Genomic DNA, 27387 nt, shown 5'->3' with positions numbered 1-27387 from the left:
AACCTGGACGATCACTCTTGTTTCACCTAGAGGTCTTCTTGGGGTATGCAATGTTCCCGGTTCCTAGCGGATAAGGTATTTCATTGTTTACCGGGCACAAGGCCTTATTGAAATAATCTTCATTCATTGTCGGGTATGTAGATATTGTGCGGAGGCTTCATAGTTTTGATGTATGCTCTTTGTCCGTCCTTTTTAAATAAATTAAATTAATAAAGAAGGTCGTATGCATCTTTTCGATGCAAAGGCTCGGAGTCTCTCCTCCATTTGGAGAGAAAAGAAAAAAGTAGAGTACTCCCTTCACTCATAATTATCTCGTATTTTGGGTTTAGTTAAAGTAAAATTTGTAAAATCTCAACAATTACCTCATGTTCCGAGTATAATCGAAGTCAAAATTTGTAAAATTTGACCGGCTAAAGAAAACATCAAAATTTATAATATCAAATAGCATAATTTTAAAATATACTTTACCAAGATTCTAATATAATATATTTTATATTATAGATGTTGATATTTCAAAAATATTTGGTTAAACTTTACAAAGTTTGACTTTAACAAACCCAAAACAAAAAGTAAATATAAGCGGCGGGAGTATTTTAGGTTGTGAGTATTGTAGGTTGTGAGTGTACTGTGCAGTTCTACCTTCGCTTTAAAATGTAAGACTTTTTTGAAATCTAGAGATAACATTGAGTAACTTGTCATGCGCTACGCGAGTCGGTGTCAGAGATCACTCTAATATCTATAGTATACGTACATGGAGATTGGGGTCATCTTGATTCAGCAGATCTCGACGAAACAACCAGATGCCGTTTTGTTTACACGCATGCATGTACGGGACATTATTTTACGCATGGTTCAATAAGCATATCTAAAGCAGATATATAGGGCACGTTTGGTTGCCTGGGGGATTTCCTGCATTACTGGCGCAACGGTAAGGAGTCCTCTGCGCGTTTAAAACTGGCCATGGGCCATAAAAGCGACTTTGTTTGGTGACCTGCACGGAGATTTTTCGGCCCCGTGAAGATTTGGGCTCTGGTCGTTTGGTAGGTCGGTTTGCAGGCCTTGTAGCAGCCCAGAACGACGCCCCTGTTGTTTGGTTTCAACCCATAATCCGGTTCTGGTAACCTCTTCCCTTCAGTGGTGAGGTTACCAGCGATCAACAACACAAGTAAGAACACAATCATAGACGACAGAGAACTTAACAGTGATCATAGACGACACAAACTCACGACACAACATTTTGCAGACACGGTCATAGTTCTGGACACGGCAGACAGGATCATAGTTCAACACACTAGACACGACCAGCAACTAGACACGACATGGTACCAGGTTAGCTTCAGACATGGTGCTCGGAGACAACGCACCTGGTGTCATCGCCATGGTACGGGCACCTGCTCACCACCTCAATGCAGGTGTGGTCGAAGATGACCACACTGTACTCCAAGGAGAACACCTTTCTGAAGGTGACGAACTGGCCTACCTTGAGCTGATGGGCGACGGCGAAGGCCGACCATCCCTGGTCGATGAATGCGTCATCGCCTTCTCTCCTCGTAGTCATCCTCCAGTTGCATCCGGTGTTGGTGGTGACGATGATGTTGGAAGGGATTTTTGCGAACCACTTGACGAAAGCTTTAGGGATCATAGCCGCCCGAAGGTGGGCTTGAAGATGATTTTGAGGAAGTGGTCCGGCCCTGGCTCCTCGTGGAAGTGGCCGACCTTAGCCGGCCTTCCACGACACTTCTTCGCCGGTCCCTCGCCGGGAACCTCGGCAGGTGACCTAAGCATGATCTTCTCAGTCTGCCAGAAGAACACACACAATTAGAGGTGTGCCTGCTCAGAAGTAGTGTAGATGAAAACGGACATTGATAACATTAGTAAGGCCTCATACATTTGCTCACACGACAGGCATAGGGAGTGGCCACAAATTAAGTGTAGTGTGCTACGACAGTGGCACATATGACTAAGTTTGAGGCCACCACCTAGCCTTCCATTGTGCCTTTGTTAAATCATTGGCCAATGCATCAGACATACGAAATCGAGGCCTCATATGTAGGATCACACGGAAGGCAAAGGGACTGTCCCCAAACTAAGTCTAGTGTGTCAGTAATATGGCACACATGACTAAGTTTGAGGGCAACATCATGCCTGCCGTTGAGCCATAGTTGAATTATTGGCCAATGCAGAACTAAAGAAGCAGAAACATGCAAAGCAGGGTATCAGAGGCCTCATACAATGAGTACATATGTAGGAGATGTTTGAACAGAAGCAATGGCATGGTTGTGTTAAGTCATGCCATAGGTTCTGATCAATCATCTCCTCATACTATGATCTCATGTTATAATCATTGGCCTAGTTCAATCAAGAAACAGCACAAGTAGCACTTCAAATTGAGTACATTACGAGTGGTACTTTGGGTACATTACAAACTGTACTTAGGCCACACTACAAATTCTCGTACAGTACATCTACATCGCATTCATCACTTGTCACAAGTAGCCCTGATCCTCTTGAGCTTGTTTTTTTATTGCAAAGTTCACTTGAAGCAGATCGTATATGTCATACTCTAGCTTTCTCTTCTCAGCCTCCAAAGCCTTTTTTTCTGCCCCCCATTCATGTTTCTTAGCCCTCATCACTTGTGCTTGTGTTCTTTGTATATTCTTGAGCACTACAACTTCCTTCTTCAAGTCCCCCTACTTTTCTTGCGTCTGAACAAACTAGCGCGACTCAGCTCAATCTTTCGCACAACAATGACAACATGGTAAACCCGAACACAAAATAACCTTCGCCTCTATGCATGCACAGTACAATCTGCCAGTTTTACCTATCCAAAGCCCGGTCTATGAAGGATCTACCGCAATCCGATACTATAGTAACATATCTAAGCAAATCGAGACCGTGGAAAGCAAGAACTCGACAAGAACAGCAAGAAATGGGAAGAACACCTTGCAAACGTCAATCCGACCGCTATCCTAACGGAAACCCTAGCAGATCTAATGTGCATGTCATCGGAAATGCCAGAGAATGTCATGTTCTGCCAGAACGAGTACGAAGGTGAGAAGGAGAGGTCGTTACCGCCATTGTTCCGGCCGAGGACGATCTTGAGGTCGCGGGCGAAGTCGAGATGCCGATGAAGACTGCGGAGCAGATTGCGGCCGATGTCGCGGTTCTGGTCGCCGAGGTCTCCTCCTCCGGTACCGGTGCTCCTCCGTGCGTCGGTCTGGCGGATTGGTCATCGGGAGGGGAACCGTCGGGTGTTGTGATAGTTTGGGGGAGGTGAGAGCGCGGTCGCGAGTGAGAGGAAGGAGAGGGGAGCGGTGAGGCTAATTATGGCGCGTGTTCCCGAAGGGACGCAGCGTCTCCGCCTGCCTTCTCCACGCGTGCAGCCTTCTGGCCGCAACGGGCCTAGCCCGGAGATACTGCCATTCCGGGCGTTCCTCCAGGACCTGTCCCAGAGGTGCTTTGAGAACCGGTTAATGCAAGAACGCGACTCGGCCAGGCATCCAAACGGAAAATTGCTCGCCCATGCGAGCCAAGGAGCATGCAGCCTACCAAACGCGCTCATAGTCACGCGATGAATTGTTAGATTCGAGCTGCCATTCTCACGTGAACTATGAGCGTGGAGCCCTATATATAGCCATCCAGTCTACGATCAAGCCAGCAGTACTGAACCAAACACAAACCTTCTAGCTAGCAATTTTTAGGAATACCCTTTGGCCATGGCTAACGTGAACATGCCTAGCTACCACCAAAGTGGTCCTCCTAGCCAAGGTATCGTGCAAAAGGAGCATTTTCTCCACTTGTACGTGCACCAGAACTACGATGAGCCAAATCTTAACCAGCGGATGGTGGCGAATCCAGGCTTTCCCAATCGCGTTGGTGAGTTGATTGTTAATGACTGGGTCATTCGTGATGGTCCTAGCCTCGACGCAGCCGTTGTTGGGCGTGCTCAAGGCCTGCATACTGCTGCAGGGATGAAACAAGTGGACTGGTTCTTTTGCGACAACATATTGTTCACCGATACATGGTGAGTTCATTGACTTCTCAACTTATTTTGTGTGTAACTTTTTCGTGTTGTCCCATCTTCACCATTCATGGACAAAACTGTACCTTTGTGTTGGTGAAGTTGTGAAAACATATTTCGAGCACTGGACTTTGATTATATATTGTCATTATCATACATAGCACTGGACTTTGATTATATATTGTCATTATCATACATAACTAACTTTTGATGATATTTACATTCATTTCCATATTAGGTATAACGGCTCAAGCATTCAGTTTATTGGGAAGTATCTCGAACCAACAGGGTCAAAAGGTGAATGGGCCATCATAGGTGGAACCGGAGAGTTTGCTTGTGCCCAGGGTGTCGCCTCATACGAAGTGATCCAGAGGAATGGGTCACATGTTGTCATGGACCTTCATATCCGTGCTTTATGCCTCACCTTTCCACAACCAAATCCAGTGGTTAGATGCGTACACTTCCTTTGGTGTTTTTTCCACGATTTAGAAAATAGATGTAGGGTTATTCTATGTGCTATATTTTTATTTATTATGTCTTCCCAACATGTTGGTCAACCTCTGTGTGTCCAGATCCCGGTTGACAAGACTGAGTTGTTGGGTGGGAATGGAGGGGATGCATTTGACATCTCTGAGCAACCTAAGCGTCTAGACAGTGTGACAATTCGAAGTGGCGATGTCATTGATTCAATTGCATTTTCATACATTGACCAAGCTGGTAACAAGAAAATCGCCGGTCCATGGGGTGGTAATGGTGGGTTTTCTAACACGGTGAGTGGATTTTGGAGCAAGCCATTCATGTTGTCAATGTTATTCTAGATTTTTTTTTGGTTTTGTTTTGGATAATGTGTTTGCTAGTTGGTACCTTCTACATGGAAAGGCAAAATCAAATCTGCATATAAAGTATAAATATACTGAATGACGTAATAACTAGGTGATCTTTTCCCTTGCAGATCTTGCTTGCTCCTACAGAGATCGTGAACAAAGTTTTTGGAACAACTGGTGACTTCAATAACAACACAGTTGTAACATCACTTACCATTGTCACCAATGTTAACACATACGGACCTTTTGGAAAAGAACAGGGTACTCCGTTTAGCATTCCCAAGGAGAACGATAAAATCGTTCTGGGCTTATTTGGACGTGCTGGACAAGTTGTTGATGCCATTGGAGCTTACGTCGGCCCACCAGCTGCAAATTAGTCCAAATGAGCTTAACCTTACAAATGGTGTTCCCACGACGCATTTCCCTTTGAGCATTACCTTTCAGCAATAATATAAAAGGACACAAGTTGTCCGCCTACCCTGTACTTTTTTCTCATGCGTCTTTTTTTTTAATTGTCCACCATGATGTAAGAGAAATAAAGTTACTTGAGAACCAACCTGTGGTTGGATGGTTAGGAGGGCAGTGGCACCCCCAGCCCACCAGAGTTCAAATCCCAGATTTGACACTTTGGTGTCTCATAAAGGCGGAATATTCTTCAGTGGGAGGCGACGTTCCCGTCGACAGCGAGGCGCCTGTGGTGACTTCGTCAATCTCAAGACCCGTCGGATCAGTTCTTCAACGCAGTCTCTTGGAGGTGCTCATAGGGGTAGGGTGTGAGTGTGTGCGCGTATGTATGAGCGTCTTTGATTGTACTGTGTTTCGCAAAAAAAAAGAAATAAAGTTACTTACGATCCGTTGGTTCATTTGATCACATTATGTTCATGAGATATTTAGTATTGTCCTATAATATGGCTCTTAAGAAAACATATGGGAGATAGCATATGAAATATTTATACTTGCTTTTATTTAGATGAGAGTCGGTTGTGGCTTATTTACATGTATTCATCCTCCTCATGTTATGGGTAGAGGCCATCAACATTCGAGGATAATCTACGTCTGACATGGGTGGAAAGCTTTTGTCGAGCTCGCCAAGTTCCTCACAATATCTTCTTCGACTTGCTCTATGCATACAGACACCGTTCTCTTCTCTCTTGACGGTAGGAAGACGTATGTCGATTTACGTGCAACACCAATTGGTCATATAAGATTGGTGGGCCTACAGTGGGGATCCCTTCCCCCTCCCGTCACCCTTAGGAGAAAACGATTGGTCTACTTGATGTACTATTTGTCTATTTCAAGTTCAATGGAGGAATGAATATACAACCAAGAATATATCAACCAAGTTTCAAACTTCACACCCCACATACCTTCATCTCCATTATCTATGTGCAATGATTTTTTCTTTTTTCTGATTTTCCTTGTGGATCTCTTTCCATTGGCTAACCATTCAGATTCAAAACTGTTTCGTTGAAGAAACACAGCCAGTCAGGTGATGCCCACATGGTGGTGTTTTGTCCTAGAGCACGTGAGCATCATCCCCGATCTCCAGAGGCACTTCTGCTCCGGTGCTCCTCCCCTGGAATTTTTTTGGCGCGTCAAACACAACAACGGTGGAGATTTTCCCATACATGTTCGTAAGCGGGGGCACGATCGTAATTTCATTGTATGTCCATCGTCCGTACAACCCTATATAGACCCTTATGGCACGTGTTGTGTTGTACCTCGTTTTTGTACGTATCTACGGTCACGTGCGTGTGCCGAAATATAAAAGTCCTATAAAGATCTTGCTCACGTGACCTTTTTTTTTCTTACACGATATACACATATTGTATCAATACAGATGAGTATACATGCGCTGAATATGAGTTTCGGCGGATCCAACACATGGAAAAATAACTAACTATGGCCCTCCAACTTCATTTAGGGGGGGAGCACCGGAGCAGCCCTCCTCCAGAGGGGGAGGAGAGAGAGAGAGGCGTGGAAAGGAGAAGGCCTGGCGCCCCCCTCACGGCCTCACCCTCACGCGCGCGCGGGACAAAACAAGTCGCTAATGGAGCCCCCCGCGTAACCCACACCCACAATCCCCCAGCGCGAGACGCACCAGATCTCCCTCCGGGCCCGAACCGCGCCAGAGCACCGGTACGTGCAGCTCGCGTCCGGCAGGAGCGCGAATCGGCTTGCCGGAGACGCGCGCGAGATAGGGAGAGATGGGGTTGGAGGCCGGCGAACCCAGCTCAATCCTCAGGTGACCTCGCCTGCTCCCGCTCCCGCTCCCGCTCCCGCTCCCCTCTGTCACTATGATGCTCTTCGTTGGGCTCCCCTCCTTCTGTCCGCGGATTGGGGGATCTTCTGTATCGGAAGGAGTTGGTATCCTCAAGGCCCTGGATCAGAGGAACTGCTGGGGGAGTGTGGGTTAGATTTGAGTGGCACGGCCTGTTTGACACCTAGAAAATGGATGTATGGTTTCGGTGACATGTTTGGGACTATCTAAAATACTACTGGATAGAGCCCTCCTACTCTCCAATTGTATTTGTATACTAGTAGCTAATTAGACAATAAACTAGACATTGTGAAATAGATTTCTAGTTAAACCTCCGCACCAATGCATGTACATGGCAATTGTATAATCAACTGCACTAGATTCCAACTTGTGTACGTAGTATTCATTATATGTATGTATGCTTGGAGCTACCTACACGGTACCACTTCCAAAACGCAACGCCACCTTATCTTCCTGAATTAGTTCCATGGAGAATATCGTTGTGCCTGCAATCCGTAGATGCAGCTAGACCGCATTCCCTGGAGGCAAAGTTTGGGATTTTCTGCACATCTGCCAGTTAGGATCAGAATTAAATGGGAAATGCATTCGGTGGGGCTGACCATTTCCCCTGTGTACATGCTCTTGCAGCTTATCTTCGGCCTTTTCATATGGAGTTGCATCTATGGCGATGGTTTTCGTGAACAAAGCTGTTATCATGCAGTATGTTCACTCCATGACCCTCCTCACGTTACAGGTATGACTCAACATTGCCGTCGAATGCTGAGAAAACATTCAATGCCTTGTTGGGTTGTTCACTTCGTCCATTATTTCTACAGCAACTAGCTACAGCGCTTTTTATACATTTCGGCCAATCTCTTGGAATGTCCAAAAGGAAAGATCTCAGCATGGCAACAGCAAAGAAGCTTCTTCCGGTGTCAATTTTCTATAATGCAAATGTCGCGTTCGCTCTAGCAAGCTTGAAAGGGGTTAACATCCCTATGTATATTGCAATTAAGAGGCTCACTCCCCTTGCTGTTTTGGTGTCTGGGTTCTTACGGGGGAAGGGGAAACCACCAACACAGGTAAAAAGATTGTTTTCCCTCATGCAGTGGTTCCATTCTCCCACCTGCACAGATAACCAAACACATGCCTGGGGAGCTTTCCCTCTCGAAAGGAATGGCTTAGTACTAGAATTATCTGGCGCTTCCTCATCTGTGCAAATTTGTTTTAGGTGTCACTTTCAGTTATCTGTACCGCCTTAGGTGTCCTTGTGGCAGCACTTGGAGATTTTTCCTTTGACTTGTATGGATACTCCATGGCTCTTACGTCAGTCTTCTTCCAGGTTAGCATTTCTAATCTGGTCGTTCACACAAACGCACGAAAATTGGGTATAGTTCTAACTGAAACAATGTTTGTGCAGACAATGTATTTAATTCTGGTGGAGAAATCAGGCGCAGAGGATGGTCTTTCCTCAATGGAGTTGATGTTTTATAACAGCATATTGTCACTTCCATTTCTGTTTTTCATCATCATTGCAACAGGAGAATTTCCCCATTCTCTTTCAGTGCTGTCGGAAAAGGTTAGTAGTAGTATAGATTATAGGTTTATCAAACTTAGCATATATAAGGTGGCAATCTATTTGTTCTTTGTTGGGACCCCCTTTAGCTCATGACAAGATATTAGTTCATACTTGGATACTAGATCAGATGGGTTGACACTTAAAGGTTAATGAACATAATATGGCTTTGATCATGTTTCTGCATCAGATGATCTCTACTTTGCTTGCTCGGTTCCAAGATACTTATTTGTTATCTCTTGAAATGCAGACAGCTTCTGTGTCATTCACTGTTATTCTAATTATTTCACTGGTGATGGGTATCGTTCTCAATTACACCATGTTTTGGTGCACAATTGTCAACTCTGCCCTGACAACTACAATAGTAGGAGTTCTCAAGGGCGTTGGGTCTACTGTAAGTCTACTTTCTGTTTTGACATGGCATCACGAGGTCACAGAAACCCTCTTGGCATTTGTTAGCATTAAACTTCTGCTCTCTCCGTTCGCTTTTAATTGACTCTGATTTAGTACTTTATACTAAATTAGAGTCAATTAAAAGTGAATGGAGGGAACAGAACATAAACATCTGATGCCATTTTCTTTTTGTCTCATTGACCTTTCAGACCCTGGGTTTTGTTGTGTTGGGAGGCGTCAAAGTGCATGCTCTTAATGTCACTGGGTTGGTGATCAACACATTTGGTGGTGTCTGGTATTCCTATGCAAAGTACACGCAGAAGAAGAAAATGCCACGAAAGATTGCACCTGATGAAGAGTCGCATCCCCACAAGTAGCACCAGGGTCAATACTCGATAGCTTGTGTAGTTACACTGCATTCTTTAAGAAGAGAACAACTAAGTACCAGTTTAAATCTTTTTTTCTTGAGTCCTTCATCAGCAACAATATGTCGCATAGAGGAAGCTACAAAGTTGTTATCTATTTGCTTTTACTAAATATCAATGTGTGTTTATCAGCAGTAACCAAGGGGGTTGAAATCAGTGTTACACGTAACTGTCGCCTATCTCTTAGAAGGACAATGTTATCAGTGTGTTTTATGTTGAAATATTCGTGTATTTGAAGAGAAACAAACCTGCATTTTTCATTGTTTGCTTGTTAGGAAGGATGCAAATATTGGAGGAGGGAAATGATGTTGTCCACATTCCAATCATCCTAGCATAAGATACACCATTTACTTGCACTGATTGCAGAGGATTTTGTGCTCATCTTTTCTGATTTTTATGTCTCCACATGCTTAGAAGTGTACCTGCATACTGTCAGAATGTTGGCCCATGTGGCAGGCCCATATGTGTATGTGGCCCATTCTAAATTATGTACATTCTAACGGCATGTCAAAAGTTAAGTCCCAAATGCACTAGTCAAGGTGGTGGAGACTGGAGAGTGGAGACAAATTTATAAGGTAGAGCTCTTGTCGGAAATGCACTTTTGATCTTGGGTGCATATGCTCCTGCCACCGAAAAAACATTTTAAAATATCAGAAAAAATCCGAACAAAATTGTTTATCATATATGTTAAATTTTGTGGAAAACCAACATTTTTTTGTTTGATGTGTAAAAAAGACTAGGAAATATCTTGTGCAGGGCTTATTTTTAGCACCAAATTTTGTCTTTTTTACAAATGTCACAAAAAGTATCAGCTCTTCGTGAAATTTGTGAACAAATAGAACATGAAGATGTATGCACAACATCTTTTGTCGGATTTTTGACATTTTATAATACGTTTAAAATTCATTTCACAAACTAGGAGCATGTGCTCCTGGGTGCAAAAACACCATGTCCGCAATATACAACACAATTACATTGCAGTGTACACCACATCGCTCGCGCATGATTATCTGCATGACTTGTGATGGCATGCTTACTAGTGTGTAGTGGGCTAGTGGCTGTCAACAAATAAAATAGTAGTTCTTCCTCCATTTGGAAATAAGTGTCGTAATTTGTCTAGATTCGTAGATATATTTGTATTTACAAGTCACATGCCCACGGATGGTTCAGCAAAGCGCCTGCCAAAGATTTTCTGAGACGATTTGTACAAGCCAAACTTCGTACATAGATCACATGTGATAGCTTGTAGAGTCTTGATAAAAGCTGTTGGAACTAGTCTTATTAGAGAAATGGCATTTATGGGAGATGGAAGTGGTTTTCTTCGCATTGAATCCAAGCTAATTCTTCCTCCCGCAATCTTGTTCACCACCATAGAGTACGATAAGAACGATACAGTGAACCACATGATGTCTCCAGTTGTCAAGTACATATTGCTGCTGATGATGTTGCTAGCGATGTTTAAACTTGGATATTCGGTTAGCACTGTAAGAAAGAACACATTAAGGATTAAATTGAACAGCATATGCTTACAAGATCAAGAATATACTTCAACGACCAAGTTACTACAAGAAAAAATAAAAAAAATACTAGCATCTCACTTTGCATTGCTATAGAGACTCGAGCAGAAAATCCACTCCACAGTTAAGTAAAAGAAGAATAAACCGGGCACTCCACACTGAGGTCTTGTTCGGTTAATCCCATAGGCGAGTGGGTTAAGGGGTATTTTGGCATGTTGGGGATTTAAACCACCTCAATCTCACTCGTATTAGCTAAAACCGAACAAGCGCTGAAGAAAATAACACCTAGCTAGATTGCCAAGTACATATGTTTTTGTCGATGTGTAAACTTGGCTATATGATTAGAACTGTAAGAAAGAACACATGAAGGATTAACTTGAACTGCATATGCTTACAAGATCAAGAATATACTTGAACGACCAAGTTACTACGAGAAAAGAATAACAAATACTAGTATCTCACTCTGCATTACTACATATAAACTCGAGCAGAAAAATCAGGCATACCTGAACACCTGTTTAACTTGGTCCTTGTGCGTAAGACTTGTCTGAGGCAGGACTGCGGGTGCACAGGCGCATTTATGGAACGAAGTAGTGATTCATATGCAATATTTTAGGCTGCACACGCAGAACGGGGCCGTTAGAAAATATGGAATGGTTGTTGTGGATGCTAACGTGTATGGATACATCTGAAGTCAAATGTTGGGACCGTTGAAATACATTATATAATCATGTTAATTGTTAAAGTGTATCCTTCCAATGGTCGACACGATCACATATACAGCTGTTGAATATCGATCACCCGGGATATGTGCTTAATATGATACTCCCTCCGATCTGAAAACATCAACGGGGAGCTAAGGAATTGCTAGCTTATAACAAGCTAAGTGCCGCGTCGACTAAATACGACTCGAGGTAGTAAATAGTATGCCTAGCCTGTCAAAGATGGGGGTGAGGGCTCGCGAACTCCGGTGGCCTCCTACGCGCAAGGAGGGCCGTCAACAGGGCAGCACATGTGGAACATGCGTGGTGGTGGAGGTCTTTCACGGCGGCGCGTTGACCGGCAGCGGGAGTTCTTTCTCGCTGCACGATTCGGCCAGATCTAGCGGAAGATCACCCATGTTCTACTATCTTGTTGCTCAACTGACCTGGCCGGTGAGGTTCAGAGCGGCAGATCCAACAACGTGTTGGCGGGTGGTGTGGGGGATACTAGCTCATCTTGAATAAAGGTGGTAGTCCTAGGGTTTCAAATCGTGCCAAGATGATGATTTGCCGGATGCCTCTCTCCACGACCTGGCTAGTGTCGTGTTCCGGAAGGCTCCACCGGCGAATTCCACTGTGTGATTCATGCGTGGAGATTGCTGGATCATGTGGGATTCAGTCAAGGCGGCTAACCTTCACACGAGGTTGGGGCAAGACTCCACAAACAACTTAGAGGCTCCCAACAACATCAAGAGCTAGTACAAACAAAATGTAGCCTCATGATGAACTCTCAACAAGGACCCACACCAAGGAGAGCTAGGGTTTCCAAATCCACAAAGGATAGGTAAATTGGGCCCTCCTAAGTCGATTCCCAAAGTTTGGGAGGATTTGGGAGGCTATGGAGGGAGATCCATGCAATTGAAGCACAACAACAATGGAGAGGAGAGAATGTTCTTCGTCTTCTAACGGATAGATCTGAGGAGGAACAACCCCGGATGTACCAATATACCAAAAAAAAAATGAAATGGCCATTAGAAGAAATCCCCCTTTATAGCCCGTACGCATGAAATGGCCATTGCTGAGTTGGCTTGGGGGGGGGGGGGGGGGTCATGCAGGGTTAATGATTCCCCTCCCCTGGATTATCCGGGCCGGGCACCCTTGGATATTGTGAATTTCCGGGGGTTGGATGTTGTAACGACCCGGAAAAACCCCATAGATTTGTTTTTCGCCGTTGCTTGTTTTTCCGTGTCGTTCCAAGTCATCATGGCATCATACATATTCTAATTCCAAAATTATTTTATTGAAATTTATTTTTATTGCCAAAAGTACTCTCTCCTTTTCATCCCCAAACTAAAACTATATTTTTTAAGTATTTTTCTAGTATCAAAACTATTTTTAAGATGGTTTTAAAACAACCAGTAAATAATAAAAGAAAACTGTTTTAAAATTAAAAAAAGGGGGCAGACCTCCCCAACCGGCCAGGCCAAGGCAGAGCCCAACCGGCCACCTTCTTGGCCCAGCCGGCGGCCCACCTGGACCTCCCCACAGAAACCCTAACCTAACCAAACCCTCCCCTGGCTTTTTGCAGCCGCCCCCCTCCACTTCTTTTCCAAAATCGATCGGGTCCTCCCCCCTCTCTCTCTCGGCCCCGCAGGAGACTGACCCCGTCGCCTCGCTGCTCGCTCCTCTGCGAGCTCCTCCCTTCCCCGAGCCCGTGGCCTCGCTCCCCTTGCTCGGTCGAGCGACCTCGCTCGCGTCCCTGCCCGCGACGCCCTCTCTCCGCTCCCTCCCCGAGCTCTGCTCGCCGGCCGCCACCTCCCCGTGCTTCCCCTCGCCGCGCAGCCACGCCCCCTCTGCTCTATCTCCGGCCGCCACCATCGCGTCCCCAGTAACCAGACGCGGCCGCCTCGTCCGTTTCAGCGCCGGCCGCGCGAGCCCTCCTCCCTCCAATCCCCGGACGCGGTCGCCGCCGTGACATCCTCCCTCAGCAGCAGCTGCTCCTCCCCAAGCCCGCCGCTACCTCCTCTGTGCTGCAGCGTGCCTGCCTCCCTGCTCAACCTCGACCGTGAGCTCCTTCACGCGCACGTCCTCGCCACTGACGCGACCCCTGCTTCCTCTCTTCCTCAAGCAGGACCTGCAGCGCTGCGACTTCCCCGCGTCCGTCTGGCCGTCGTCCCCGGCTCCGAGTTCTACATCATGTTTTTCCCGCCCGCGTTTCACCTGGTGGTGTGTCGAAGTGGTGGTGATCTGGTGCGTGTTGTTGCTGCGATGATGGTGCTGTGGAGGTGATGCTCTGTAGAGGTGGTGCCTAACTCCAACACGGCGCAACAAGTGATCTTTTGAGTTCTTCCCCACGAAACCGAGTACGCCGATGCCGACAACCAAGTGCACCTTGACCCGGGAACCGTTGGCGCCAATTCAAGTTCGCCACCAACGCCGAAGACGGAACCCCAAGTTCTCCTTCTTGGATCCAAAGTCCGAGACCTCGCCTCCAAACCCCGGCTTCATCTTCTTCCTCTTCGAACCCGAAGCCGGCGACCGCCTTTGTTCCGATACCGTGAGAACCTGACCATAAGCCCTATTTTCTAAAATGTGTCACATATATATTGTTGCATCTCTTATCATGTGCATCAACATCATTCATACATGTTGCACCGCATATGTGGTTGTTCGGGGTTAAATAGCGACTCACTAAATAATTAAATATGGAATTGTGCGGGATTGTTATCTTATCCCGGTTCCATTTAATTTTGCGTAGCGCACCCATGCCATGTTTATGCCATGCTAATCAACATTTAATATGCGGGATAGATAAATAACTTGAACCTAATAATTGTTTGTTCGGACTCCGGTTCCGCTTAATATGGATAAGTTGCATCGCCGCATCATGTTTGCCATGCCATGCATATCATATCAACATCATGCCGATTCTTTTGCCGTCGTTGTAAATTGTGCATCCGTTGTTTGTTCTAGTGCTTCGCTTCTTCACGGATAGGGCGTTGAGTTGATGCGAGCTACGCCAAGTTCTCCGGATGTTCCTCGGCAAGCTCTAACAGGCAAGCATTTCCCTTATACTTCTGCCCCTGCAGGAGTCGCTCACCTATTTTATTTTGCCTTCTCCCTCATGCTATCCTTAAGTTGCGTTCTTGTCACGTGTCCTTTCCACTTGTTAACTCAAGCAGCCCATATTGCCTCCACCAACCTCCTACGGCTATTGTTTGGTTACCGGGTCTGCCTTGCGTGTCGTAGTGCATGCTAGTGCTGTTATATCTCGTTACCGTTACTGCTATCTTATCGGGTTATATGTTGGGAAGAATCATGGTTACTTTAGTTGTTGACATTTGTTTAGCGGAGGCATCGGTGGGTCAGCTGATCGTTTTATGACGGCTCACTTGTGTTTCCTAAGTATCTTAGGACCCCGAGTTCTTGTTATCTGTTCCGAGACTGAGCGCTCTAACCACACGTGGGTATGCTTACCGGGTCTCCCCTCGACCACTGCCGGAATCTACATCTTTGTCCAGTGGCCACAACTAGTTTGAATGTTTGTTTGTTTCTCTCGGGCGTGCAAGCTTGTTTCTTTGTGGTCAGATGATATGATGTTACTTTTGGGGCCTTGTACCCCGTTGTCTCTTGCACGTTCGTAGGTTGCGGTGCCACTGCGAAGTGGTCATCCCGCTGGGCACTGTCCACCTAGCACGCAGTCGCAATAGCTGAGTCCGCTTCGGAGCACGGCCGGACTTCGATACGGGTTAACTTAGTTAGGTGGCTTCCTGGACATTGTTGTAGTGAAGGAGAGTGCGTGTCGTGATATCCACCTGTCGTAAGTGGGTTGATCGTGCGTGTGGGCACATTTGGGCACCCCTGCAGGGTTACAATCTTATCGATAAGCCGCTTCCGCGGTTATGGACGACTTGGAGCTGTATGACTCGACCATAGACAACTTACACCTGCTGTTTCAATCATAATAACTTGCGTAGTAAGTTAGCACAACTCTAATAATAAATGGTTAAAACTTGTCCACCGTGTGAGTGCCTTTGTAAGTACTTCTTGGCGAAGGGGGAAAGTATCGGCTGTGTTATGTTTGCAGAGTATATAACTGTTAGTTTTTGCGCTCTCTCGTCTCCTCTGATTAGACGAATGTTGTAGAGTGTCTCTATAGGTTTTTAGTGCTTGCGCGTTGCCGCTTAACCCCACCATATTGCCTATGACGTTCCTCTTGCGTCCTCTAAGTCCCCTGCGTGCCTCAAGTACAAAGGACGACTGGTTGACGAATGCTTATACGTCTTGAAGTCTTGTTAAGTACGAACCCGTACTAATTGCTGCTTCTACGGGATATAACCGGGCAGGTATGAAGATATGTTCGATGAAGACGACGTTAGCAAGGTTACCCTTCCGGCTTGGCCTGGGCAGGGTTATGGACGCCACTGGTTATCTTCAGGACTCTTAGTCCAATTTGTATATTGTCCGTACTCGGACGTATTCGAACTTCTGTATGATTTGGATCTTTGTATTGTATATTTGTATCTTGACTCGTTGGAGTCGTTGTTGTAATATATATGTATCTTGTGGGCTCTATTGTAAACCTGTTGTAATGTTACTACTCGTGGTAATTCCTCTGGCATCACGTGTGCTTTGTCGCACACGTCATGTCGGAGGGCGTGTCGGAATCGATATCGTGCGGATTTCGGCGGGTTCGCTGGGATCTTCAGGGTACCGGTTCCGGGGCGTCACAGATGTTGGGTACGTTCGCCCTCCCTCATGTGAGCGTGCCATCTTACGGTAGGGGCGGATGAAAACAAACATCTAGAGGCCGGATGAAGAAAACATACGCCCCCTCTCTCTGTGAGTTTGCCATCCTTCTGGTGGGGGCGGATGAAGAAAATTTCCGCCCCACTATCTGCAAGTTTGGCAACTTCTTTGGCGCAGCCTTGGGGCTCTAGGTGAGGGGGGGCGGATGGTCCGGCCCGTGACAGGCCAGGTTATCCACCCTCTAAAATGTAGCATTCCCCTTCTCTTGATTTCTTCGTTTCTTCATGTCTCCTCAACATGTTGCATACCACCAAAAATAAAGGCCACACATCCAGTCTAGTCCTAGAATGAGATGATGAACTTTGGAATTTTGGTGGATCATCAACCGTAGTGCTAAATTTAAATCCTACGCACTTGAGCACACGGTAAAAGTTATTCGTGTGTTTAACAAACACACAAAACATAGAGGGGTAGAGCTTGCTCTTTCAGCTGCCACACAACATAGCATTTGTTTGAGATGATTTGGGTCCCTACCTCTTTTTAGACTTACTGAAAGTAATTTGATTTGATACTATGCCCTTCGAGATATCCCTCCCATGCTCTTTATTTATAGAGTTGTTCTTATTCGTCATATCTCAAAGCTATCACTTGAAAAAAGTAATATTAGTTCGATATGGTTAGAGTTGTTCCATGATCCCAGGAAGCATGGCTGTTAGTTATTAGGTTGTACAATCATGCATGCAAGACTAGCAAACACGTCCAAAGAATGGCTATTAGAAAACATAAAGTATGATGAATTGATACCGCAAAGGTTGACTTAAGATCCGTTTTAGCGTGTACCATTTCATTGGAATTATCAAGTCTAACAATGTACCACGCATACTGTAATTTACACGGTCTATAATTGTGCTAGCTGGTAGACGTGGGACCTCGTTTTCTCATATGATCAGTGTATGCCGAAAGTTTAGCTCAAAAAACCACGGCTTCCTCTGGTCGGAGGTCCATGAGAAGAAGAAAAAAGCAACATAAATCAAAACTTGGTAATATTAAGGGACAGCAAGACCGGTCTCCGGGGTCCCGCAGTGTGTGGATCGGATTCTGCAATTGAACGTCTCAGATTGTTAGGTTGTTTAAACAAGCGCCGCTGGAACATCTTTACTGCGCTAGTGCTGCTGGTTTGGGATGTGCCAGCTGATGATATCCTGTTTGAACATAACCCTGATTGGTTTCTACATGCCCTTACAAAGATTAATGAGACACAGAGAGCAATGTTTCTGATGCTACTGTTGAGGGTGTGGCATGTCCATAACGAGCTGACACATCAGAAGAAACCAACACCTGTGGAAGCCTCCAAGCGATTCCTGATGAGCTACATGGAATCCCTCATGTTGATTAAACATCACCTGGAGGTTAATTTGGAGAAAGATAAGCATGTGATTTCGTGTGTGCAGGGTTTTAGACAATAGAAGCATCAAGAGGATGGACGCCAGAAAGTGAAGCTGAAGTGGCAGCCACCAAAAGAGAATACTACTATGCTAAATGTGGACGGTGCCTTCACACCAGATGGAAGGCGGGAAGAGCGCATGTAGATGGGCCACTCTGAGTAGTTCCCGGAGGTGAAGGAGAGCACGAGCCGGGAGGGAGGATCGCACCAACAGCGACAGAGACCATCTCCTCCTCGAAATAGGCTTTCGCCCCGCTATATTAATATAGCAACGAACTGATACAAGGTAGAGACCACCGCTGGGGCAAACAGCACATCAAAGCCCAAAAGAAAACAAAAGAAGAAGAAAAAAGAAAGAAATGATGACAAAGTCGGATCGACGAAAACGCTGATGATCCGCAACCGCTGCGCCCTCCGGAAGATTCCCACCACGAGATTAGCCCTCCGAAGCGCCGCATACCAAGACAGCACCTTCAAGAAGGGATGCGACGATGACGACGCTGCTGCCCGGACAAGCCTAGGGTTTCCCCCGGTATGCGGAAGGGAAGTGGGAAGGGGAACCCCGACGCCCCTCAAGAAGGAATGATGGCGCCCGCGAGCGTCACCGCGTCGGTGTCGGCCATCGACAAGGATTTCTCCCGTCCCCCATTCCCACGGCCCCGGCCACTCCGTCAAGCTCTGCCAACCTCGCCGCCCACCAACTCGCGCCACCACGGTCACGCAACCACCAGCGCCGTCTCACCGTGACCCACTGACGAAGACCGACGAAACCGAACGGAAACACCTCGAGCCGAGGAGAGCCTGGACAGCAGCCACGCGGGAGGGCGCAACCTCCACCGCCAGCTGCGGTGACAGACCGAACGCAGCTACAGGAGCAAACCAGGCCCCTCTAGCCCGGTCGAGCCCGCCGGGCTCGTGAAGCTCCCGTGGCCACGCTGCAGTCCACGCGCCGCCGTCCTAGCCACCCTCAGCAGGAGAAGCTCCACCAGCCGCCGGGAGCAGATCTCGGGATGCCAGATCTGGCCCGCCCAAGCCCAGATGGGGCCCAGACAGGCCCAGATCTGGGTCAGGGCCACGCCGCCGCTAACCTCCCTGCCGCCCCGCCGCCAAGGGGCCGCATCGCCGCCACCAGACCACCCGTAGCAGCGCCACCCGCGGTGCGCCGCCGCCGCCGACACCTTGCCCACCAGGAAGCACCGCCGCTGGCCGAAGAGAGCCCCGCGCCTCCCAGCCCTAGCGCGCGGGTAAGGGACCGCCGCCGCCGCCGGCACCGCGCGGGCTTTGCCCGGCGGCCTGCGCCGACGGCGGCGGAGGGGAGAGGAGGAGAGGTCGGACCTGGGCGGGGAGGATTGGGGGCGTCGCCCCGACGCCGCCCGCGGGGGACGGGACGGGACGAAGGGTTTTTTTCGGGCGGCTCAAAAACAATTCCGACAGAGACCATCTCACCCGAGGTACCATCAAGGGACGCAGGCGTCGTCTCCATGGGAAGCAGCGGAAGGGTGGAGCGACGACGGCACTAGGGTTTAGGTGTAGGATCGGATCAATCTAATACCAAGCAGTAGAGGTGGGGTTCCTGTCTTTATATGTGGGGCTCCTGTCTTTATATAGGCACTAGGCCGGTTAGGATTTTCTAGGGTATATATACAGTATAAACACTCTATAGTTCAAGCTCGAGAACAAGTCGTTGGCTGACAAGAGAATTAGCGTGGCTCACTTTGGCCCTTTCCTGTCTTTCTTTTCAATCTCCTGATTGCTTTCGCCGGAAGGAAATAAATCATTTTCCATTCGACATGGATTGAAGGTAATTCCATTCCATTACTTTCAATTTATTATGGACCGTTCATTCTGTCTAATCTGGTAGCTGGATTTCACTGGTGCCGTGGTGCGAGGTGGTGTTACACCTCCCAAGCCGCATCCATGTCTTGGACGCCGCCTCTCTAGGCTACTGCGCCAGGCGCTGCGCTCACCGGCGCTGGAACCTCAGCACGCTCGGTTTAGCCTGGGGTTTCCTCTTCCTCCTCCAGTACATGAAGCGGCACGCCCAAAAACATGATCAAGGAAATGAAACCAAGTTATGCGGTAGAACAAAACAATTCACACACCACCAACACTAGGAACCCTAGCCGATGCGTTAGAATTTGCTCGGCCAGTCAATACAGCAAGTCAATACAACAATAATGTGCACCTGTGAGGTCGCAAAAAAAACGCAAGCATAATTACATCTGGATGTACAGAATGAGCCTAAAGCTAACCTACGCACAGCAACATTAAGTTGCACTTTCGTTTCCTAAAACAAATCAACAAGCACTACCCTCATTCTTTTGGTCTCAAAAAACCAGAAATCCAATCAGGCAGTCTGCCGTTCCACCACTGGTGTTTCGTCACAAGTAAGGAGACTCCCAAGTTCAATTCGACCAATTTTCTCGCATGAACAATCAGTTAATTCTGATGTTCAGCCCCAGCTCGGTACATATTTGCAGATCAAGGAAGGCATGCAGCAGAGTCAGCAGTAGCAAATAATATATCACCTTTCTTCTTAGTCCTCATGCTCTACTGAGAAGTCCGGTTCGGAGGGCTTCCTAAACTTTGGCAGTTCTCTATGGCTGTCAGGTCCTTTCCTGGCTGCAGTCATGATTTTCCGACCAAGATTGTGCTCAGGGAAAGCGTCGTCTTCGTCTTCTCTCATGGAGGAGAACGACTCCCTCATCATAAGGTCCTTGGCCAGCTTCCTCCTCTTATGACGGCGCCAAGTAGCTTGAATGAAACATGCGGCCCAGGTCCTCCAGTGGTGAGAGTAGTAGCGGAAAGTGTGCTGTAACTTCCTGCTGTGGAGCCGCCTGAACTGACTGGCAACAAACTTGAGGTCCTCAGCTTGGAGAGCAAACGCCTCCACTTCAACAAGTGCCTTCACCGTCCTGGTGGATGATGGCAGGTTGACAGTAGGCCTGGGGACAAGAGCCCATCCAAGCAATTCTTCACCACAGAAATCACCAGATTTCAGGATGATTGAATTGAAGAAGCCTGTCCGGCCACCATCTGTGGTGGAGCTTTCCAGCTTCCCACGGATGATAAAGAGCATTTCGGTGACTGGATCACCTTCACGGACAGTGTATGTGCCCTTTGTACTCAAGGAAGATACAAGACGCCCACAGATGGCGTCCAGAAGTTGATCATCCATCTGCGAGAAGAATGGGACCTGAAAATATAGAGATGTAAAAACAAAGTGAGCCTCAGTCATCAAGTGATCTGCATTTTCACGACCTTGCCGTCAAATGAAACTATATGTGTGCCATTGATCACAGCACAAGTAACAAGACCTATGCCAACTACGGAAAACCACTATAAGGTTGGGACTGGATAAAACATCGATGAAAAAAGTAAATTTGCAAATGAGTACTTATTAAACAATCCATGAACGGATTTCTGAAACAGCTGTGTTCAGTGCTCTCCCAGAAACTGTATAAATCAAAAGGTTGGCTACTGATTATTAGTAAACATTGGGTGGTTGTAATTTTGAAGCACCTCCCGTAGGATATAAAGTTTATAATATTTGAATCTTGCAGCCCTTCAGCGTTCAAACATGCCAAAAGAGACGCACACCTAGGTCAATACAGCAGCAGATTTTAATTTATCTATATTAATATGTTTATCATTAGAGAATAATAAAGGGAAATAAAAAAAATAAGGATATTTCTCTGTTTTAATGTCTCGCCTGTGGAAAATTAGAGGAACACGAGGATAGAAATATGGGGTGAAGTGTACACTTGCAGTTAGTTTTCATGTCATAGTTGTCTTCTTTAGTGTAGGCTCGAATTGCATTGTAATACAAAGGAAAGAAAAGGTAGTCATCCAATTGAAATTTCATGGTCCCACATGTTCTGTGCATCCGTACAAAGCATAAGCGGAACTGATGGAGTGAGGGTCAGGTAGAAACGCATGGCTTAATTTGTCTAAATAGTTTGTAACAAGAGCATCAGATGGCTGTGAAGTTCACTAAATTTCTATAATTTCTCAACAACAGAAAAGAGTAACGAAGGTAATTTTACCCGGCGAACAAGATCCAAGCAAAGGTGACGGTTGATGTCCCGACGAAGATCTGTGGGAAGAGCCTTCAAGATAGATGCTTCATCCACACCTCGAGTTGCAAGCCACTTGTAATGAATAAATCTTCTCACCCTTTCTCGTAGTTCATGAGGAAGTTGGCGATGTCTCATCCACTCTTCGGTATCTCTTTGCTTTACTCTCCATTCCTCAACCCTTGCAGTGATAGATTGTAGGTAGGTCTAGCAGATAATATAATGTAATAAGCCCAGTGTTTCTTGCAAATTATTATGTTGAGAAATGCGAACTTGGAACAAAAGGAACCATGTTTGCATTATTGGCATGATAGTTTATTAGTTACTACCTCTGCTCCTAACTATAAGATGTTTTGGTAGCCTGGTAGGCTAAAATAGCCTACCAAAACATTTACATTTTGGAACAGTGGTAATACTTCAATACTTGAGAAGAGGTAACACAAAAAACATCAAAACAAAAGACTGTTGACATCACCCGTTGAAAGAACAAAATCTACGTAATGCATGTGTAAAACAGGATTGATGAGCTGTTTGATAAGGTTAAGGCTGAATACTTAACTTTATTATCTCTATAAGCTAAAGCAAAAGGCAAGCAGATTAAAGTACACTAGCGGGTTGTGCATGTGACATTATGACCTCGTCACGACAAAGACCTCAGCTTAGTAATACTTGTCGGTGTGTTTGGGTATAACGAATTAAAGTAATATACTGAAATCATCAATGCATGTTGACCAAGCATATCACCAGACACACAAAGACTTTATCCTTATGTCTCTCTTTTGGTCAATGACTATGTTTGATTGCGAATTTCAATGAGCAACCCAACATTCACAAACTTGAGCAAAAAATTAGCCATGATCTTAAAGTGTTTCCAAGAACATCCCCAGTATTTAGAGCAAAAATGAAAATCATGGCATGGTATGAAGATAGGAATACTGAGGCTAGACAAGTGGTGAACCTAACACAAAAACGAGTACATTAAACAAAAAGGCTATTGGTGAGTTGCACATGAAAACAAGTTTACATTATAATGTAAAAGTACCTGAACATTCCCAATCAAATGGGCAAACAAAACAAGACCAAGCACTGCCAAAAATATGGCATATAATGTCTCGCCAATATAGGTACTCACAGTCAATGTCTGGCCATAGCAACTGTTTCAACAAATAATATAGCATGTTATCAACTAATAGAATCTTCATACCGGCTGTAGTTACTGTAAGCCTATAAAATAGCTATTACAACAAAGAGGCGCAGTAGCTAAAACTTATCAGGTCAGGAATGTAGCATTGTAGGGTTGGTTGAATTGAATATACAAATGTCTGATCTCTGAAACGTTGCAACAGAGGTGTAGTTATTAATATTCAAACTTTGTACCTATAGTTCATGCCATATAATGTAAGTAGAGTACATCGTTCACCCGATGCCATGTTAAGGAAAGAATCCCCATGATCGTTCAGCTTTATCATTAGAAAGATATCCTTTTGCTTGGGCATTAAGCCAATTAGAGGTTAATTAGATTGAACTGTTAGGCATCTATATAAAGAGGACCCACTATGAGGATCAAAGCAACAAAAATTAGAAGAACAGTTCTTCTATCTTGCCCCCAAGGGCAAGAGCCATTAGCCTACAACCCTAGTACACAACATATGTATCTTAATTATCAGATTACCAGCCTTACAAGAACATCTGGTGTTCAGATATTGTCATACCTTAGATTCTGTAAGCCCCACCAAAGGCAATAGACATACTTCCTCAGGAATCTCTGGCTGGGAGTTTTGTTTGATAACAATGTCTCAAACATACCATAATCGAAACTGCCAGTTTTGTTACTAGCATCACATTTAGTAAAGATAGCAGTGCTATTTGCCCAAATTGGATCTGGCTTCACGTTACAAGCTAGGTATTTATTATGACAACTAAGCTCATCACCGCAATACTGTTGCCAGCATGCGGTCTGGCGATCAACAGATAGCAAGTACCACAATGCTCCTAAAACCTGAAAAGGAGAAGAGCATATCAAGCACCTCCATTACATGATAGTCAATATAGCCACCACAATAAAGTATACTGGAAAAAGATTGGATACTTTTTAATCCATATAAGTATCAAGGTATCATACATGGCTAGCAGTCATGTATAACAGCAGATTGGATACAGCTCCTTGCCAGGCAGTCTTCGAAAAAGCTCCTGTAACTTTGACAATTTTACTATTCAAGGAAACTATGAGATATAACCTTAGAATGTACTGAAAAAGAGCAACCAGAAACAGCATATCATTGTTATGACCAGACCAAGAATATTTAATAGCTGGTATCACAGACCAAGTAATGATCTGCAACAAAAGAAACAAAGAAATGTCAGATAACATTCAGGTATGGAGTGAAATTTCGTTCAACTCGCAAATATGGCACATGAAACTTTATGGTGTGATTCAGGATGTTGAGACCTACTACTTTCATGTTTTATAAAAGAATAGTCTTGCCATCAGAGCAATCATGTCAGAGCCACGGCCAAATTTAGAAGTAGTGCGCGTCGATATATTGGAATGAAATACTTTTTGGTTGTTTCAAGGCATCTAAGATATTGCAGAGCCCGGAAGTTCACCATCTTATGCTTTTGTAACAAGCTGGGGGTAGAGATTTTTTCCATGTTCCAAAAACAAGTTGCTTATTTTGACCTATTTATGGTCACGTGAAATAGATTATTTCATCTGGAAGACAAATAATATTAGCAGTTCGGGGCCATCTTGTTAAGTGCCAATGAAACTGTATGCAAACATCAGGGCAACAAATGTTTCCTATAATGATAAGCAATGCATCAGATAGGTTACCTGTGGTATAGGCAACGAAGCCACCAAATCAACTGCAAAGTCAGATCTGATATATTTCTTTGCAATTTCATCAGGATCTGTAACAAGGTCTCCTCGGCCGAAAACTCCCAACTTGGAGCGCGGATTTATATATGCAGTCATGAACTTTATCACAATCTGAATGACATAAAAAAGATCGGCAATTGACCGGAAGACAGTAATGATGGTAGCCAGGTGTCTGTCTTTCCCAACGCATTGAGTGCGAGCTTCGTTGACGATTCTAGGCACATAGAAGTAGAGAGGGTCCATAAACAGAGCAACGAAGCATGCGATGCGGAAGACATAGTTCCACATGAGGATGAAATCGCTTGTCGGGTCAATAATCTTGTACTGAAGGTCAGGCCGTGCTACAAAAATCCTGCTCTTCCCTGAATTCCCCACGCCGAGCTTCCGAGCGGCTAGCCCAGGCTGCTTCTGGTAAACAGGCATGGTTGGCTTCGCCCTCTCCTCATGGAATCTGCGAACGAAAACAGAATTAACAATCCCCTTGAAAGTGAAGCTGAAAATCTGCTGCGACAGATTTTAGAAAAGAAAAAAAGAGAGGGTGCGTTAATCCGAGTTTATTCTTCTTCTCAAATCCGCACCGAAATGGTGAAAATAGCGGAAAAATCGCGCTCATCTCATCATCCCTTTTACCTCCGCGCCCCCGACCCATCCCGAAGCTAAAAATGACAAAACTTGTACGCGCGCGCCACCGAGCAAAGATAGCAGCAAGGCAAAGCAGTAGAGGGAAGTTGGTGCCCGCGCTCTCACCTTACGGTCCGCTGCCTGTTGAGCGCCATCTCGTCGTCCACCCTCCTCGACCCGAACATGGCGTACGCCATCCAGCTACGAGGACAATGAACTCCACATCCACACAACCACCCACCAAACCAGATACGGGGTAGAAGCCGCCGGCTGGGCCCTCCGCTCGTCCGGCGGCGGAACAGCCACGCCCGCGCCGGCCGGAGGAGGGGGGAGCTGCGGCGGTCGGGATCGTGCGCGGGACAGCGCGGAGCTCGAGGAAGGAAGGGAGGGGCGGAGAATGGAAGGAAAACTACCCGGAAGGAGGGAGGAAAGGCAGACCGAAAGAGCTTGCTCGGATTAATTTGCTATAGTCGCGGTGAAACTGACGGGCTCTGAGTGGTAAAAATGTGTCAATTTCCTGTTGACTTCCGGATTTGGAGTGGTGATTAGATTCTTTTTGGTGTGCTTTTACGAGGAAATGTCAAATGTGCGTGTGGGTAGGTGGTTCCGGCGAGACTTGGTCAAACGGCAAAATCATGTGTCCGCATGGTAGTAAGGAATATGGAGTGCTTAATAAAAAAGTTATACCCAAGATATTTAGATAAAGTTTTTTTTTGCGAATAGGAGACTGGCATTAAAAGAAACACCGAACGATATAAAGCAGCTCAAGAAAAACGAAAATTACAACAAGATCCTTAAGAAGCCCTTCATCTTCAACCTCCACACCGTGTCGACGGCGCGCCGCCGCTGCCGCTCCTCCCTGAGCCAGCCTGACGTTGTTGGTTGCGGACGAGAAGTCGCCGAACGGTTCGAAAAGACCACATCCGTCCCGGAGACGAAGAAGTATGATGAACTGCCGATGAAGCTCCTTGACGATCCGAAGATCCCCACAACCAGACGAAATCCTCGAAGACCACACCATACCCACAAGCTTCTCGACGTAGCCGTCGAGATGGGGTTGAAGCCGGAAAAATATTATTGCACGAGGCGACGCCACCACCACCCGAGCGCCGCCCCTATAAACAAAAACCCTAAAGACGGGGAACAAAACTCCCAAAACTGGAAAATGGAGCCCTCCCGCCGACTAGAGCCGCGATCTGCCCCACCTCCATGGCCCGAAGGCCACAGAGGTGGCCAGATCGGAGGCGGCCGCCGACGGGAGGCAGAGAACCCTAATCGCCTGAGGTTTTTAGACGAAGAAAGTACCAACTTGATATTAAATCATCAATATTTTTTATGGGTCGGAACAAGTGCTTCTTTCATTTCCTAAGCTTTATACAATACATAATACATGCACTCCAATGATAAGAAAAAAGTCATGTCTCCTTTTAGCCCTCTGCGTCAGCATATGTTATATATAATGCATTATTAGTTAATAACATCCCTAACATTTAATAAAAAGTAAATAACAATTGATAAAATTAAATTAACTTCAATTGATAAGATGATCTGCTAAAAGAAGACATATGATATAACAGAGAAAATAGCTTTTTATTTTCTAAAAAATCATCTCTAAGCTAACAAAAGATAGCATGCGTGTCAAAACATGTCATATTTCCTCGTGATTTGCTAGTTGTCCGAGAAAAAACTAGGTTTTAAATTCCTATCGTCACTTTAATTTACTACTGGATAGGGTTTTTTTTTTGGAAGCACTATGCACCAGCCTCTGCAACCATCATGCATACATATCTTTTTATTACATTAAAAACTCAAAATCTCCATGCAATACCTACCAACACGATAATGAGAGAAAATCTTGCCAACAAGGCTTTAGACCCTGAAAACCCGAAAATCCACCATCAA

At 45.7% G+C, this 27387-nt stretch overlaps 3 protein-coding genes across 3 annotated transcripts; 2 read left to right on the top strand and 1 right to left on the bottom strand.

The window, feature by feature from the left end:
- The first annotated feature begins 3675 nt into the window (after nt 1–3675).
- On the top strand, nt 3676–5752 carry LOC127313492 (mannose/glucose-specific lectin-like). The gene is made up of 4 exons (XM_051343987.2): nt 3676–4024; nt 4260–4467; nt 4594–4791; nt 4974–5752. Exons 1-4 carry the CDS (start codon nt 3717–3719, stop codon nt 5220–5222), a joined length of 963 nt encoding a protein of 320 aa, XP_051199947.1. The 5' UTR covers nt 3676–3716; the 3' UTR covers nt 5223–5752.
- Nucleotides 5753–6823: 1071 nt separating this feature from the next.
- On the top strand, nt 6824–9720 carry LOC127317898 (UDP-galactose/UDP-glucose transporter 7). The gene is made up of 7 exons (XM_051348502.2): nt 6824–7090; nt 7754–7859; nt 7942–8187; nt 8337–8447; nt 8526–8684; nt 8932–9075; nt 9284–9720. The coding sequence occupies exons 1-7, from the start codon at nt 7053–7055 to the stop codon at nt 9449–9451; spliced, it is 972 nt and encodes a 323-aa protein (XP_051204462.1). The 5' UTR covers nt 6824–7052; the 3' UTR covers nt 9452–9720.
- A 10283-nt stretch (nt 9721–20003) lies between these two features.
- On the bottom strand, nt 20004–25947 carry LOC127317899 (cyclic nucleotide-gated ion channel 17). The gene is made up of 7 exons (XM_051348503.2): nt 25612–25947; nt 24820–25315; nt 24109–24321; nt 23699–23985; nt 23029–23140; nt 21957–22193; nt 20004–21106 (listed from the first exon to the last, which is right to left on the bottom strand). The coding sequence occupies exons 1-7, from the start codon at nt 25680–25682 to the stop codon at nt 20447–20449; spliced, it is 2076 nt and encodes a 691-aa protein (XP_051204463.1). The 5' UTR covers nt 25683–25947; the 3' UTR covers nt 20004–20446.
- Nucleotides 25948–27387: the final 1440 nt, after the last annotated feature.

The sequence above is a fragment of the Lolium perenne genome, chromosome 7 (genome assembly GCF_019359855.2).
Source record: "Lolium perenne isolate Kyuss_39 chromosome 7, Kyuss_2.0, whole genome shotgun sequence".
Lineage (NCBI taxonomy): Eukaryota > Viridiplantae > Streptophyta > Magnoliopsida > Poales > Poaceae > Lolium > Lolium perenne.
Note: the sequence above shows the minus strand (reverse complement) of the source record. Positions and strands in the feature narration are given on the sequence as shown.

Bases quoted from the DNA above. Each gene is read 5' to 3' on its own strand.
- LOC127313492 (XM_051343987.2), top strand. From the start codon at position 3,717: ATGGCTAACGTGAACATGCCTAGCTACCACCAAAGTGGTCCTCCTAGC. The intron at 4,468-4,593 runs GTTAGATGCGTA...CTGTGTGTCCAG, and splicing joins TTCCACAACCAAATCCAGTG to ATCCCGGTTGACAAGACTGA. The intron at 4,792-4,973 runs GTGAGTGGATTT...TTTCCCTTGCAG, and splicing joins ATGGTGGGTTTTCTAACACG to ATCTTGCTTGCTCCTACAGA.
- LOC127317898 (XM_051348502.2), top strand. From the start codon at position 7,053: ATGGGGTTGGAGGCCGGCGAACCCAGCTCAATCCTCAG. The intron at 7,091-7,753 runs GTGACCTCGCCT...ATGCTCTTGCAG, and splicing joins GAACCCAGCTCAATCCTCAG to CTTATCTTCGGCCTTTTCAT. The intron at 9,076-9,283 runs GTAAGTCTACTT...TTGACCTTTCAG, and splicing joins TCAAGGGCGTTGGGTCTACT to ACCCTGGGTTTTGTTGTGTT.
- LOC127317899 (XM_051348503.2), bottom strand. From the start codon at position 25,682: ATGGCGTACGCCATGTTCGGGTCGAGGAGGGTGGACGACGAGATGGCG. The intron at 25,316-25,611 runs GTGAGAGCGCGG...TTTCGTTCGCAG, and splicing joins AACAGGCAGCGGACCGTAAG to ATTCCATGAGGAGAGGGCGA. The intron at 22,194-23,028 runs GTACTTTTACAT...ATTATCTGCTAG, and splicing joins ATTTGATTGGGAATGTTCAG to ACCTACCTACAATCTATCAC.